The sequence below is a fragment of the Podarcis filfolensis genome (assembly GCF_964270895.1).
Source record: "Podarcis filfolensis genome assembly, chromosome: 6".
Classification (NCBI taxonomy): Eukaryota; Metazoa; Chordata; class Lepidosauria; order Squamata; family Lacertidae; genus Podarcis; species Podarcis filfolensis.
Genome location: NC_139609.1, coordinates 65419207 through 65432024, shown reverse-complemented (window position 1 = coordinate 65432024; position 12818 = coordinate 65419207). Strand labels below are relative to the sequence as shown.

General features: G+C 45.8%; 1 protein-coding gene and 1 long non-coding RNA gene across 2 annotated transcripts; both read right to left on the bottom strand.

Annotated features, from left to right (window-relative positions):
* Positions 1-433: 433 nt before the first annotated feature.
* On the bottom strand, positions 434-4710 carry LOC310764201. Its single transcript, XR_014549058.1, has 3 exons — positions 2491-4710; positions 918-2061; positions 434-788 (listed from the first exon to the last, which is right to left on the bottom strand). It is a non-coding gene; the product is annotated as an uncharacterized lncRNA (long non-coding RNA).
* A 629-nt stretch (positions 4711-5339) lies between these two features.
* DCLRE1B (DNA cross-link repair 1B) lies at positions 5340-11497 on the bottom strand. The gene is made up of 5 exons (XM_083617480.1): positions 11362-11497; positions 10031-10230; positions 9772-9937; positions 8021-8203; positions 5340-6725 (listed from the first exon to the last, which is right to left on the bottom strand). Exons 2-5 carry the CDS (start codon positions 10217-10219, stop codon positions 5578-5580), a joined length of 1686 nt encoding a protein of 561 aa, XP_083473606.1. The 5' UTR covers positions 10220-10230; positions 11362-11497; the 3' UTR covers positions 5340-5577.
* Positions 11498-12818: the final 1321 nt, after the last annotated feature.

Here is a 12818-nt window from a genome sequence, read left to right as displayed (position 1 = left end):
CACCTGCTGTCAAGTCCCATTACTGCAGATAAGGAACACACACTCTTTACTTCAGCAGCTGCCAGCTTTGGAACCAAGTGCCATCACTCTGGGGGTTAGTTTGGCCAGACACTACCAGTTTTTCACTTTGCTGCCAAAGCTTGGATATTTAATGAATACAGTTAAGGATATGAATAGGTTCTTAACTGTGGATCTGTTTAATTAAACAACTGGCAGATTTTTCAGATGGGCAGACCAGAACTGCGACTTAATGTTAAATTCGGAGACATCACGTTACTTATATAATCTGTGCCGCCCATTATTTTGTGAAAACCACTCTCCTTTGATGTCAGGGTTGGAGTCAGACATAGGGCAGCAACAAAATAATAAATCATCCAAGACCAGTGAAGTTAACTCTTTATTCAAGGAAACATTCCACAGCTCTAGCCTGCAAGGACTGAAGTTCCCTGCCTTTCTAGTGCCCACTAGGACTCCTTCTCTCCAGGGTCTTTCCCATGCAGTTTCAGGCTCTGCTGGTTGCATTTCTTGGCATGTTCTAGGAGACCAGGAGGGGAGGGGAACTGGTTGCAGCAGGAGAGAGAGACTGAGACTCCTTGGCTTCTACAGCATCCTTCCTGTCTCCACCCCTCTCCAGCCCTGGTTTCTGCCTTGGAGTATGAACTGTGCTCTGCCACAGCCTCTTCCTGTTCACAAAACCCTGTCACCTTTTCTGCTTCCAAACCACCTCCTCCCAATCTGCTCCTTCTCCCTCTGACCACTCATCATTGTCCCACCCCAGTCCCCTGGCTCTGAGCCCAGTGGCGTAGCGTGGGGGGTGCAGGGGGGTCGGCCGCACCGGGCGCAACATCTGGGGGTTAGGGTTAGGGGGCGCAAATTACTTGCCTTGCCCCGGGTGCTGACAACCCACGCTACGCCACTGTCTGGGCCTCCCCCTGGGGTTTCTCCGGCTGGTGGCTCCTACCACCTCAGCCAGCCTGTGGCATTTGAGCAGCCTTGACCAACCTTGCGCCCTCCAAATGTTTCTTCTACAACTCACAACAGTCTCAGCCATACCAGAGAACGTCAGGTTGGTGAAGTCTGCTACCACATGTGTCTCAATAAACATAGCTGTAGGCACACCTGTTCTCTCTAGCTATTGGTGGCCAGTTTAGATTTTCAGCATTTAGTTTCTTTTTGCATTGCTGTATAAATTGCTGTTTTCATCCGATTGTAAACTCTCTTTGGAGTCGCTGCCTCTGAATGCCTGCTGCTGGGAACCACAAGTGGGGAAAGGGTGCTATTGTGCTGAGGTCCTAGGGTTATTAAACACCAACTTTCCTTTTTTGCAGCCACCAAGTTGACATTTCCAATGAGTGTCCTACAGCCATAGCCAATTTAGTACTCATCTGTAAAATTGGCATTTAGCTTACACTGAATCTCATCAGACTCCTTGTTTGGAGAGACCCTTTTGGAAATCTTCAGAATGGGATTTTTGGATATGTAGTTTGGTGTGATCTACAAACTTGTCCAGTTTATTGTTCAGGGCTGGCCCTGGTTAATATAGGAATTAGGTAAATAACTTCATTTGCCATGCAGAACCTTGAGGGACTCCATTCCCCTGCGCTGTGAAAACTGTCACTTTAAAAAACAGGAAATCAAAGGCAGGAATAAAGAAATGTTCAGTCTGTAAATCAAAGATTTTTAGAAAATCCGTATCTGTCTATATGTTTGTTAACACATTTTAATAATTTTAAGACTTGTGTTACACTGCATACCTTCCAACCCACTAGAAATAAGGCTTTTCGTGTATGATAAATTAATAGCCCAGCAGTTGTGTTCTTTAAGAAAACAGGGGTTTATGCCATTACTTTTTAATTTGTCTAATATTTCATCACATCTATTTGACATATTTCTCCAGCTGCACTGCCTGGCAACACTGGTTCAGAGGTATCTTCCCAGCATCTTCTCCAGCAAAAACTAGGCAAATAATTTGTTTTGTTTCCCTGCATTATTTCAGGATTCCCGTTTTCATTTTTCTAATGTATTTTCTACTGCATATACAGCGTTCTGTGTCTGCTGCTTCTGGGTGAAAAAGAATCAAACTGATCTCAATTAGGTTCTCACCAATTATCTCCCACTCCTGCAAAACACTGTCTCTGATGCTGCTAACCTTCACCTGTGACATACTCACCAGAGGTGCATTTACATAACCCACCCCACCTTCAGCTGCATTTTGCATGCTCTCCTATTTGTGGTTTTTGCATTCAGCTTGGAAAGCTTCCTCATTTGCTTTATTACAAAACTGGCTTTAAAACAAGAGTCAAGCTCTTGCAACAGATGCCCTGCTATGCCAAACCTCCACTGAACTGTGAGGGGTAAGGGAGCAACCCACTTAAAACTGGTGAGAAACTCAGCAATGGAAAATGCTAGCAATAGGCAGGAAAACTCCTTCATAACCCTTCAGGCTTCCCCCTCCCCAAGTGCCACAAGGCGTAATTAAAGAGGGCCCACCTGGGCTGGGATCGGAGGCTTTCATTTCTGAGCTGCCATTGCTTTGAAAGCAATGATTACTTTAATACCACTGCTGATTACATAAGGGATATCATACAGCAGGGTGTGGTGTTCTGGGAAAGAACTACAAGTACTAGGAAAGCAAGCAGCCACAAGCAACGCCAGACATACTACTATCTCCCAGCAACTCTCTTGCTGATCTTTTTCTCGTTCTAAAGCACACTGGTTTTGTGACAGAGAGGATGGTTTATACATACTGTTCTGTCCTGCTGTTGTAGCACACAGGATTTAGTGTGCCAGATGGCTTCTGACCAGCAGCTATTTTGCAGCCATTGCAGTGATAAAACTCTGAAAAATCATATTTTCAAGGGCATGGCAAAACACTAGGCATATCACCAGAAGATGGGATAGTTCTGGAAAGCAGGAGATAATGAACCCATCTGACTATCTGCTCCAACAGGCCTCCCCGTAATGGCGAACTCCTGGGAGGTACTTCCATTTGCTAGCGAACAATCATGGCTGCACTCCATTTGACCAAACTCTGAAACAGAAACATTATAGAGCTGCTACAGAGCTCAGTTCCAGGGCCAAATAATTTCTTAGGCTATCAGTGCAAAGACTGTTGTTCTTCTACAGCATAATAAATTATCCCACGTGGAGACCGCGACAACTGATAACCCTGTCTGCTAGAAGTGAACATGAAAGGCAGCTCATTTATGCCTAAAAGAAGCAGCCACTTTTGTTATCAGCCTGACCCTATACAAGCTGACTTAGAAGTAAGTATCTCTGAGTTCAGTGGGACCAACTCCTAAGAAAGTCTGCAGAGGATTGCAATGCACAAGCCCCCTGAACAATCTGTGGCTTGTTGTAAGTCGTTTAAAATGTACTATAAGTAGTACTGCTATCAGGTAAGCATGGTAAGCAGGAGCCTTCTAAAGGACACAGTGAGACCAAAGAATAAAGCAAGCTTCATAAAATCACTATTGGCCCTGCTATGGCAAGGATAACATCAAATGCAGCACCCCACTGTCACAAGGAGCTTAGAAAATATGGGGCTTTTTTTCTTTAAAAAGTAATAAACAAATTGTTACTGATTTGTGAAAGGATTCACACAATGACCTTCAAGGAAACACTTTTGTTGTATGAAAATTCCTAGTAATTGTCTTTGGGAAAATGCAGTTCTTCCCCCCAATAGGTGCACCATAGCTCTTGCAAATGCATTCTGGAAAGAAACTCTAGCCTGCTTGCAAAGCCTGGCCACTGGCCACGATAACACATGGTGATAAACAATTTAACATGTGTGTATGCCTATGTTGTTAAATCATCCTTTTAGAAGTGTTTTAATTTTACTTTTTACTTTCTTTAGAGGCTGAGTGCTCCTCCAAGGAACCACTCAACCATGGGAGTGTTCACCTAGCCCTCAAAAAGGAAGATGACAAGTCCCAGCAATACCCCACCATTTTCTAAATTTTATGAGTCGGATGTGCAACCAAATGATGTGGTACTGAGAGCCCCTGTTCAGTATTCCATACAATCATGTCTTCTTCTGGGGTATTCAATTCCCCTGCCCACCTAGTTTGCAGGATTCCACCTACCTCCCACCCAAAAAGACACTCAGCATTCTGTTGTGATTTGAGTATGCTGTCCTCCAATGAACTGGAGGTGTTTGTAGAGGGGGGTGTCCTGTTAGGCGCCCCCCCCCCCGAAATATTTTTTGTACTTCTGTAAATCTTGGGGTTTCCCTAAATATTCTCTTTCACATTGATTTTGCCTATAATTCTGGTCAGCGGCCTAGTTAGCCACTTGGGGGCCCAGGGCAGGGCACACACGAGATGGGGCAGGGCATGCCAGAATTCCATTGCCCAGGCCCCGTTCCACTCTGGTGCTCTGCAGACCCGCGTTGCATTTTCAAGCAACATGGAACCTGCTGGGAGTCCACCTGCCGCCTTCCCCTTGGCTGTAGAGCCTGCAGGTGCCCAAGCCACCACATCACTCTCAGGAGAGACGCATGCCTCAGGTGTAGTAAGTACTGCCCCCCACATTCTGGTGGTACTCACCAGCTTTATTTACTATCAGAAGGAATGCTAGGGAAATGCTCTCCCCTCGCTAACACTGGTGTGTATCTTTCCTTTTAAAGCCCTAAATGGCCTCGGTCCAGTATACCTGAAGGAGTGTCTCCACCCCCATCGTTCTGCCCGGACACTGAGATCCAGCACCGAGGGCCTTCTGGTGGTTCCCTCATTGTGAGAAGCAAAGCTACAGGGAACCAGGCAGAGGGCCTTCTCGGTAGTGGCACCCATCCTGTTGAACGCCCTCCCACCAGATGTCAAAGAGAAAAACAACTACCAGACTTTTAGAAGACATCTGAAGGCAGCCCTGTTCAGGGAAGCTTTTAATGTTTAACAGACTATTGTATTTTAATATTCTGTTGGAAGCCACCCAGAGTGGCTGGGGAAACCCAGCCAGATGGGCGGGGTATAAATAATAAATTATTATTATTATACCTGATATTTGTAAAAACCCATGGTTTGTTGGTAAAACCCAACAGGTTAACCCCCCCCCCCAACAACCACCATAAAGCATTTATACAATATTCTGCTGTTGCCAATGGATTTGGGCTAAGGTAAAGATAGAGCACATGCTGGCTTTGATCATTATGTTGATAACCCCCAAGAATTAACAAGCAAAGCCTCAAACTTGGATGCAGAAGTTTAACACTGATTTTACCAGTGTCTCTTATGGGCAATAAAACCTTTTATATAAAGTATGAGACCACTTCCCCCAGCAGTGTTGAGGAGGATACAACTGTCCTATCTTGAAATTTATATACCAACCATACACTGCTGGAGTTTTGCACAGTTCTCTTTTTTTTAATTCAGAAGAAAATAAACTTTACTAGAAAACAACAGTGGGTGGAATTCAAAGTAGTGTTAAGGAGATCGCTCCCATCACCACAAGCATTTCTGCTTCTCCCTCTCTGCCCCTGCCCCCCACACTGTTATGGGGGTTCTCCTCACCTCCCAGAGCCAATTTGGGGAGGGGGTGAAGCTGAGAGAAGCCCTTTTGCACTGGCTGCTGCTAGTTCTGCTATTCCAACTGCAGATTGTCTTCGTTATTCCATTTTGTGTCTTTTCCTTTTTTCAAGTAGTTATCTACTTGCCAGTCAAACTGTTGGAGAGAAAGTTGCTTTGGGATGTTGAGCGGAGATAAATCATATTCCTGAAGGAGACCTTGGGAAGCCTGTTCATTGACAGGCTGGAATGTTACATCTGCTGGAGAGGCGAACGGGTCACGTGTATCAATCTGAGCAGCATGTGATGTTGAGGGTACATGGTTCTCCAAGGCCAGATTCCCCATACATTCACTGCCTACAGAGGAACAAAGCGTTCTTTCTGCATCCCTTTCAAACCAGGACAATGTATTTGTGTGTTTCAATGTCACAGTTGCCTGGCATTTTTGACACTGATTGACACCACTGCCATTCAGCTGATGTTTGGAAGATGTCGTAGATTCAGACGTTATTGCTCTCTGGCTCTCAATGTTTTCTTGTTTTGCCGTTATGTCTTTTTGGTCCTCCTCAACACAGCCAGATTGAGAGCAAGGGACAGCTTTCTCCATGGGCTCTGGGCAGCTTTGCTGGGAAATCTCTGCATCACAGCCATTTTCACTCTCACTGCTACATATTTCTGGGGGGTCAAAGCAAACCCCTTTGGGTACATGGTGAGAGATACTCAGTTTCAGCTGTTTTGAGGGCCTTTCCCACTTACTGTTTCCTTGCTGCATGAATACTTTCACTGATTCGGGGACTTTGGGCTCCAGTGGTGTGCAGTTTTTAGCTGTCAAATATTGTTGGAAATACATCTGAAATTCTTCTTTCTTTACCACTGGGATTACAGAGCAGGGCTTTAGCCAAGCTACAAATTCCAGCAACTCTTGGAAAGATGAGTGGTCTGAGTAGGGAACAACGTGGATGTCAGGGTGCTGGAACTTCAGCGGCCGGCTGGTAGGGAGAACAGCTATGGTCGGATGGCTCTGGTTCCAGCAATTCATATTTGCTTGGCGGATTTCTGAAAAATCCACAGCTTGAATTCTACCCATTCCTTCCTCAGAGGTGAACACATCCTCCATCTCCAGCAGTTTCATAAGTTCCAGTTTCTGGGGACTTACCACAATCCAGGTGCCAAATTCCTTGGCCAGTTCCACCAACAGTGACTCTTTTCCTAATCTATAAGTACCTAGAAGAGGACAAAGAACTGTAAGCATTTCAAAGGCCAGATGGCATGAGGCACAGTGAAGTTTATTCAGCAGCTAATAGTATCTTAATCTCAGGGCTTCTGATACAGCAGCAGCTTAGCTGTTACTCTGGAGTTCAGGGCTGCGTATACACTATATCTTTAAAGCATATTTTGAACACAATCTTTTCCTCAATAATTCTAGGCGCTATTGTTTACCTCTCAGAGAATAATCATTCCCAGCAACCCTTAAACTATAGTGCCCGGAAATCTTTGTGGGAATGTACGTAGTTTAAAGGTATAGTGTGTACATTTCCCAAGTAATTCTAGCCTGTCCCCAAGTGAGTGCCTGCCCCAGTGGTTAATGATCCTTGCGCTACTAAACCCAGCTATGAATTTATCATCCAGATGTTATGAATTCACATCCTTCAGAATAATTCATTGTACAGAATCGATTTTCACATATGGATTTGGGGGAGATGTGCTTGTAAACCTCACTTGAAAAAGGTAAGATTTCGAAACAACTCAGAGGTTATTAAGAAGAAAAATGATAACAACAAGAAGATTGGAAGATGGGACTTGTGAACATCAAAGCAGCAAAAATATGAGAGGATTGGACCCTTACTGAGCTCGAAGCTGCCAACAATTTTTTTTTAAAATTCAGCAAAATATTTGGATTTTATGATATGTATTGGCATAATCTAGATTAATTAATGTGACATGATTGGATTGTTAAATTGAAAACTTAATAAAAATTATTTAAAAGAAAAAGAAAAAGGTCAAATTTCTTTAATGTCCTAAAATTAAGATTAAGATTAAGGATTCCCAAACTGTGGCCCAAGGACCACCAGCAGTCCACAAATCCAGGTAATCTGTGCTATGTCTGTAAAAATACAAAATCATACAGCATTTAGCCTAGCAAATTTCAATTGCTACAACAGGCAGAAAAATCTTGAATTGGTTCATAAAGACCCTCAGCAAATTTCAAGTGGTCTGTGGGGGAGAAAGTTTGGGAACCGCTGCATGAGGTCCATACTTGTGTTCCTTTCTGAACAGCCACTGAAAATTCCAGTGTGTTAGCCACCCTGTTCTTCTATTTTCTATTCAGTAGTTTTGAAACTGTGCCTTAACCAACACACAGATGGAGAACCTGTTGCTGGACTGACTCCAGCTCCCATCAGCCCCAGCTAACATGGTCAAAGATCAGGGATGTGAATTGAAATTAAGCAACATCTGGAAGGCCTTGAGTTCCTCACCCAGTTTAAGAAACGTCTTCCAAACCTATTAGGACTGCTTACCAATCTTAACCTGGTGATGGGGGTGGGCTCTGATCACCTCTTTGATCTGTTCAGTGGCCTTTTGCCGGGATGGTATGACAATATCGGGGTGGCAGTTGGTATTGTCCAGGTAGAGGCTGCTGATAAGCTTTGAGTTCTTCAGAGCTGGTTCCTGTTGCATGCTGGGAGTGTAGCGGAAATCACCTGGTGAGGCACAGATGTCACATACCCGTCAGGGGAAAGCCACTTGAAGGGTTAAAATGGAGATTACGGTTAAAGTTCCAAAGGACTAAGCTAAGGATAAGCCAGCTTCTTTGATTACTGTGGAAGAAGTTGCTGTAGCAGAGTTTATTATTAACTGTTTCTATACAAATTTCAAGTCTAAAATTATTGCTTTGTTCCTCCTTGTGGCACAACCAGACTGGAAACCCAGCCAGATGGGTGGGGTATAAAAAATAAAATAATATAGTAATTATTATTATTAACCATGTGTGGCTAGTAGGCCTGGGCGATATATCAATATATTGCCCAGGACTGGTATGAGAAGCAGACTGTGGTGTTGGTTTCACTCAGTGGTATATCGCTGGTGAAACCACCACAGCTCCTGAGTCCCTCTGGTAGCAGCGTCTGATGGAGGGAGTCAAGAGTTCCTTCCTCCAGTAGGCACTGCCAGCAGAGGGACTCAGGAGGAGTGGTGGTTTCACCAGCGATATACCACTGGTGAAACCGCCATCCCACTCTGCCCTCATATGACGGAGAGGGAGAAACAAGGGGGCAAGTTGGAAAATAATGGGAGAGGAGGAGCAAGCAGAGCTGGAGCAGCAGCTGGCTGACACGTTGTCACTAGAAAGCATTCCACACCCACCATCTCCCAGAACCTGGCGGGTCTTAAAAGTAGGAGAGCAAAGAGCTCAAAGACTGAGGGCACTTAGCAACGCCTGTAGAGGAGGTGATGATGATGAATGAGAAAGCAGGAGTGAAGGGGGAGTGGAGATTCACTCGGAACAACCCCATTAACCATGAGGCTGGGTTCTATAGCCTCTCTCTGTAAAGTCTGAAATAAAAAAGGACTGTAAGAAACTTTCTCCCTCATCTGCCTCTGACCTGTGACCTGCCACAAACTACTGTTGTAAATCTATACTGTCTTGCTCTTCCTCTTCACTGGAAAGGTCAGGATGGGAGGCTATCTCCACCACTCCTCCTCTTCTGTCCAGCCCCCGACTTCTCAACAGACTAACATGGCTACCGGTCCCAGGATATGGAAGGCACATAAGGCCAGCACCTTGCTGAAACTAAGGTCTGGTTGCTACCTAGCTGGAAACCATGTCTTGGTTCCATGTTCCATGACACAAGACAAGCAAGGGGTGTTTCTGTCTATCTATCTCTCTGTGTGTATTTCATACACAGTCATACCTCTTGTTACGTTCGGTTCAGGTTACGTCTTTTCAGGTCGCGTCCTGCGGCGACCCGGAAGTACCAGAAAGTGTTACTTCCGGGTTTCACCGCTTGCGCAGACATGCAAAATGACGTCACACGCATGCGCAGAAGTGGCGAATCACGACCCGCGCATGTGCAGAGGCAGGTTGTGTTCCTCTCAGGTTGTGAATGGGGCTCTGGAACAGATCCCGTTCGCAACCAGAGGTACCACTGTATATATAAGCAAGTAATTTTAAAAATAACTTCTGGAAATAGGCAAGGTTTTGTGCTGAGAAACAAATTAAGAGATAGCAAAAAGCACAGAGGAAAATGTTAGATGTCTCTCCTCAACATACCTGTGTAAAGGATGACACCAAAGTAACCTTCAAAAAGGAACATGACAGATCCAGGACAGTGGTTGGCATCTATCAGGGTCACAGTCATGGTCTCTCTCTGCATCTCATCTAAGGCCAGGACATGGCTGTCTCCAACTTCCAGAGGGCGGATCCATTTTTCAGCCACCTAAAAAGCAGAATGAAGGCATGGCAGAGTCAACTGTAGGCCTCCCCTAAGTTAAAGTGGTGGAAGATCGGACATGTGTGTGTAAAGATCTACCTTCAGTCTAAGATGCAGAATTCGACCAGTTACCGGAGAACAATAAATAGGTCGGTTCCACGTGCTGGAAAGCCCCACTGTATGGTCACTGTGCATGTGAGAAAGAAAGAACAAACGAGCCCTCCCAGCTTTTCTGATATTCCAAAAATCCACCGCAATGGGTGTCCCTGCGATGAGAGTTCCATTCATCAGTCCAGCTCCTGTTAAAAGAAAGGGGGAAATTCTGAATACCAAAAACAAACAAACAAACACCTCAGGAAAGTCAAGGGTGGATGGGGGCATCAATAAAACTACTAATGGTCTTAGAACTGGATCAACAAGAAATAAAAACTGAGATACATGTTTTAACAGGAATATAAAAATTCACAAATAGAGAGATAAAAAGAGAGACAGGGGTTGGGATAGTGGTGCTTACAACCTGATCCTTAAATGTATTCAGAAGTCCTACTAAATTTTAGCAGCTGGTAATTACTTACTTTTCTAAATTCAGGGGAAGTTAAAGCAGAGTTTTATCACTGGCTCCTTCAAGCAGGCAGGGACTGCCCTCTCTCACAAGTAGGCATTCATCAACTGCCCCAGACAGGTGTGCTCCCTCTGCTAGTTTTTATCAGCCACAAGGGGCAAAAGGGCAAGGGGCCAAGTGGTTGCTCGGAATAAACCAAGCACCTTGTTCACATCCTCAAGCGTTAGCAACTAAAACTCATCCAACGCAACAGGATGCAAATGAGTCACAAACAGCTACCTTTGGTAGCTACCACATCCTTCAGGCCAGACTGTGAGAATGAGAAAGGGTGGGAAGAGGACTGGCAGATAAGATTATAAGAATATGAGCTCCATAGGATAGAACTTTGATACAAACTAGTGTGACGGCCTAACAATTTGGATTGAGAAGCAACAGCAGGTAAGATGAAGAAGCAGGATAGTTGCAAGGGGGACTCTAAAATTACAGGAAGGTACTATACTGGAGTGATTGTACAAAGGGCACCTACTACCCTTTGGAACTCCCTGCCTAGTGATACCAGGCAGGCACCTTCACTGTACTCTTTTCAGCGCCTGCTAAAAACATTTCTATTTATACAAGCCTACCCAGCTGTTAAGAAAGTTTTAATCTTTTTTTAGCCTCTTCTTGTAACTTTCCCAAAGTTTTAAATTATTGTTAATTTTATTGTTTTATGTTTGTAAACGGCTTTGAGGGTGCATACATTTTAATAAAATAATACACGTTTCACATCCGGTCCCAGAAACGCTTGCCCACTTCGCTCCGGCGCTCTCTCGGTCCCGTCTCCCACCCCAAAAACCAAAAATTGTAGCGAGGAGTAAAGGGAGCTTACTGTGCTACTTTGTAGGCCTTCGGCACAGAGAGCAGGGAAAGGGAACGGGCGTCTGCCTCCCGTTGCTAAAATGCTTTGCAGTCAGCGGGTTGAATCGGAGCGCCGGTACTGGAGGGCTGCTTTCATTTTTGCTTGCAGGGAAGATCGCCAGGCTCCCCGCCGTTCAGATCTCCCTCTGCACCGTCGGATCTTCCCGCCGAAGAAATCAAAACAACTCTCCCGCTCCCAAGGCGCTAAGGTATTCGTTGAAACACAGCGCTTCCTGCAAAACGGAAACAGGACTGCGCCACATGCTGGTGGAGACCGGCTTGCTAGGAAGCAAACGCCCCGTGTCCTACAGTTTGGAGAAGCGCGCAGGAGTAAGCGCGCATTTATTACCGAGCAGCCGTTTGTTCAGCTACTCGGCTGGGAAATCTGGCTGGGAATTCCGCTGGCTGGAGGCGAACCCCCTTGGTTACTTTGGGGGACGGGTCCCCTCTGGGAGGGGAAGGGGGAGCAGCTGCCTGTAAGGAACAATGGAGAAATGCAGAGTTTTAGTATAGCTGTGGCTTTACTATCCTTGATGGTAACAAGAAGAAGAGACTACGCTTCTTTCTTGAAGCGTTACTTTCCACCCGCCTAACGCGCCCAGAGTTTAGGCATCACTGTGCCGTTCCGCTCCCATTTATTTCCTAAAGCCTAGACCAACACAGGTAGGCATTTCACAAGGGAGAAGTCTTGCTTCTTCTTCGCCTTGAGGGCACTTCCAAAACAGGAGCCTTTTCCAAAGCGTGAGAAGGCAGGAAGCCAGCGTGGTTTAAAGTGCAAGCGAGCTTTCCTCCGCTCGGCTTCGCGCTCGTTCCTGCCGACGCTTTAACCCGGCGCTCATGGAGGCCGAAACCCGGAAGGAGTCGGGAGAGAACCAGGAAGACGCCGGCCCCTTTTGTTGGTCGGTGCGAGACTGAGCGGCCGAGGGCGGGCGAGACTCGCGCCAAGGTACGTGGGGAAATCGACTGACGACCCTGGCCGGAGCCGATGTCCCGACTCCCGCCCCACCTGGCGGCTGCTTCCTTCCTTCTCCTCTCCGGCAAAGCCCAGGGACTTGCAAGTTGACCGCTGCGCTGGAACTGCTAGGCTTCCGAGCGCGGGGAAGGGCGTTACCCCAAGGCGCACTTTACGCACAAAAGGGTCCCATGGTGAACCCCTGAAATCTCTAGGTAGAGCTGGGACAGACCCTCTCCTGAAAGCCTGGGGAGCCACTGCAAATTATTGGGCGATGGAACTAGTAGCCTTGTTTTGGCTGTATGGCATCTGCGGTACTTCTGAGTGCCAGTTGCTGAAGAACATTGTTTTGTTTCTTTATTATTGCATGCTGCATTTACACCCCAGCTTTCCTCCAAGGAGCTCAAGGCAGCATATGCATTTTCCATTTTTTATTACATTTATATATCACCCTCCATCCGAAGATCTCGGGGAGG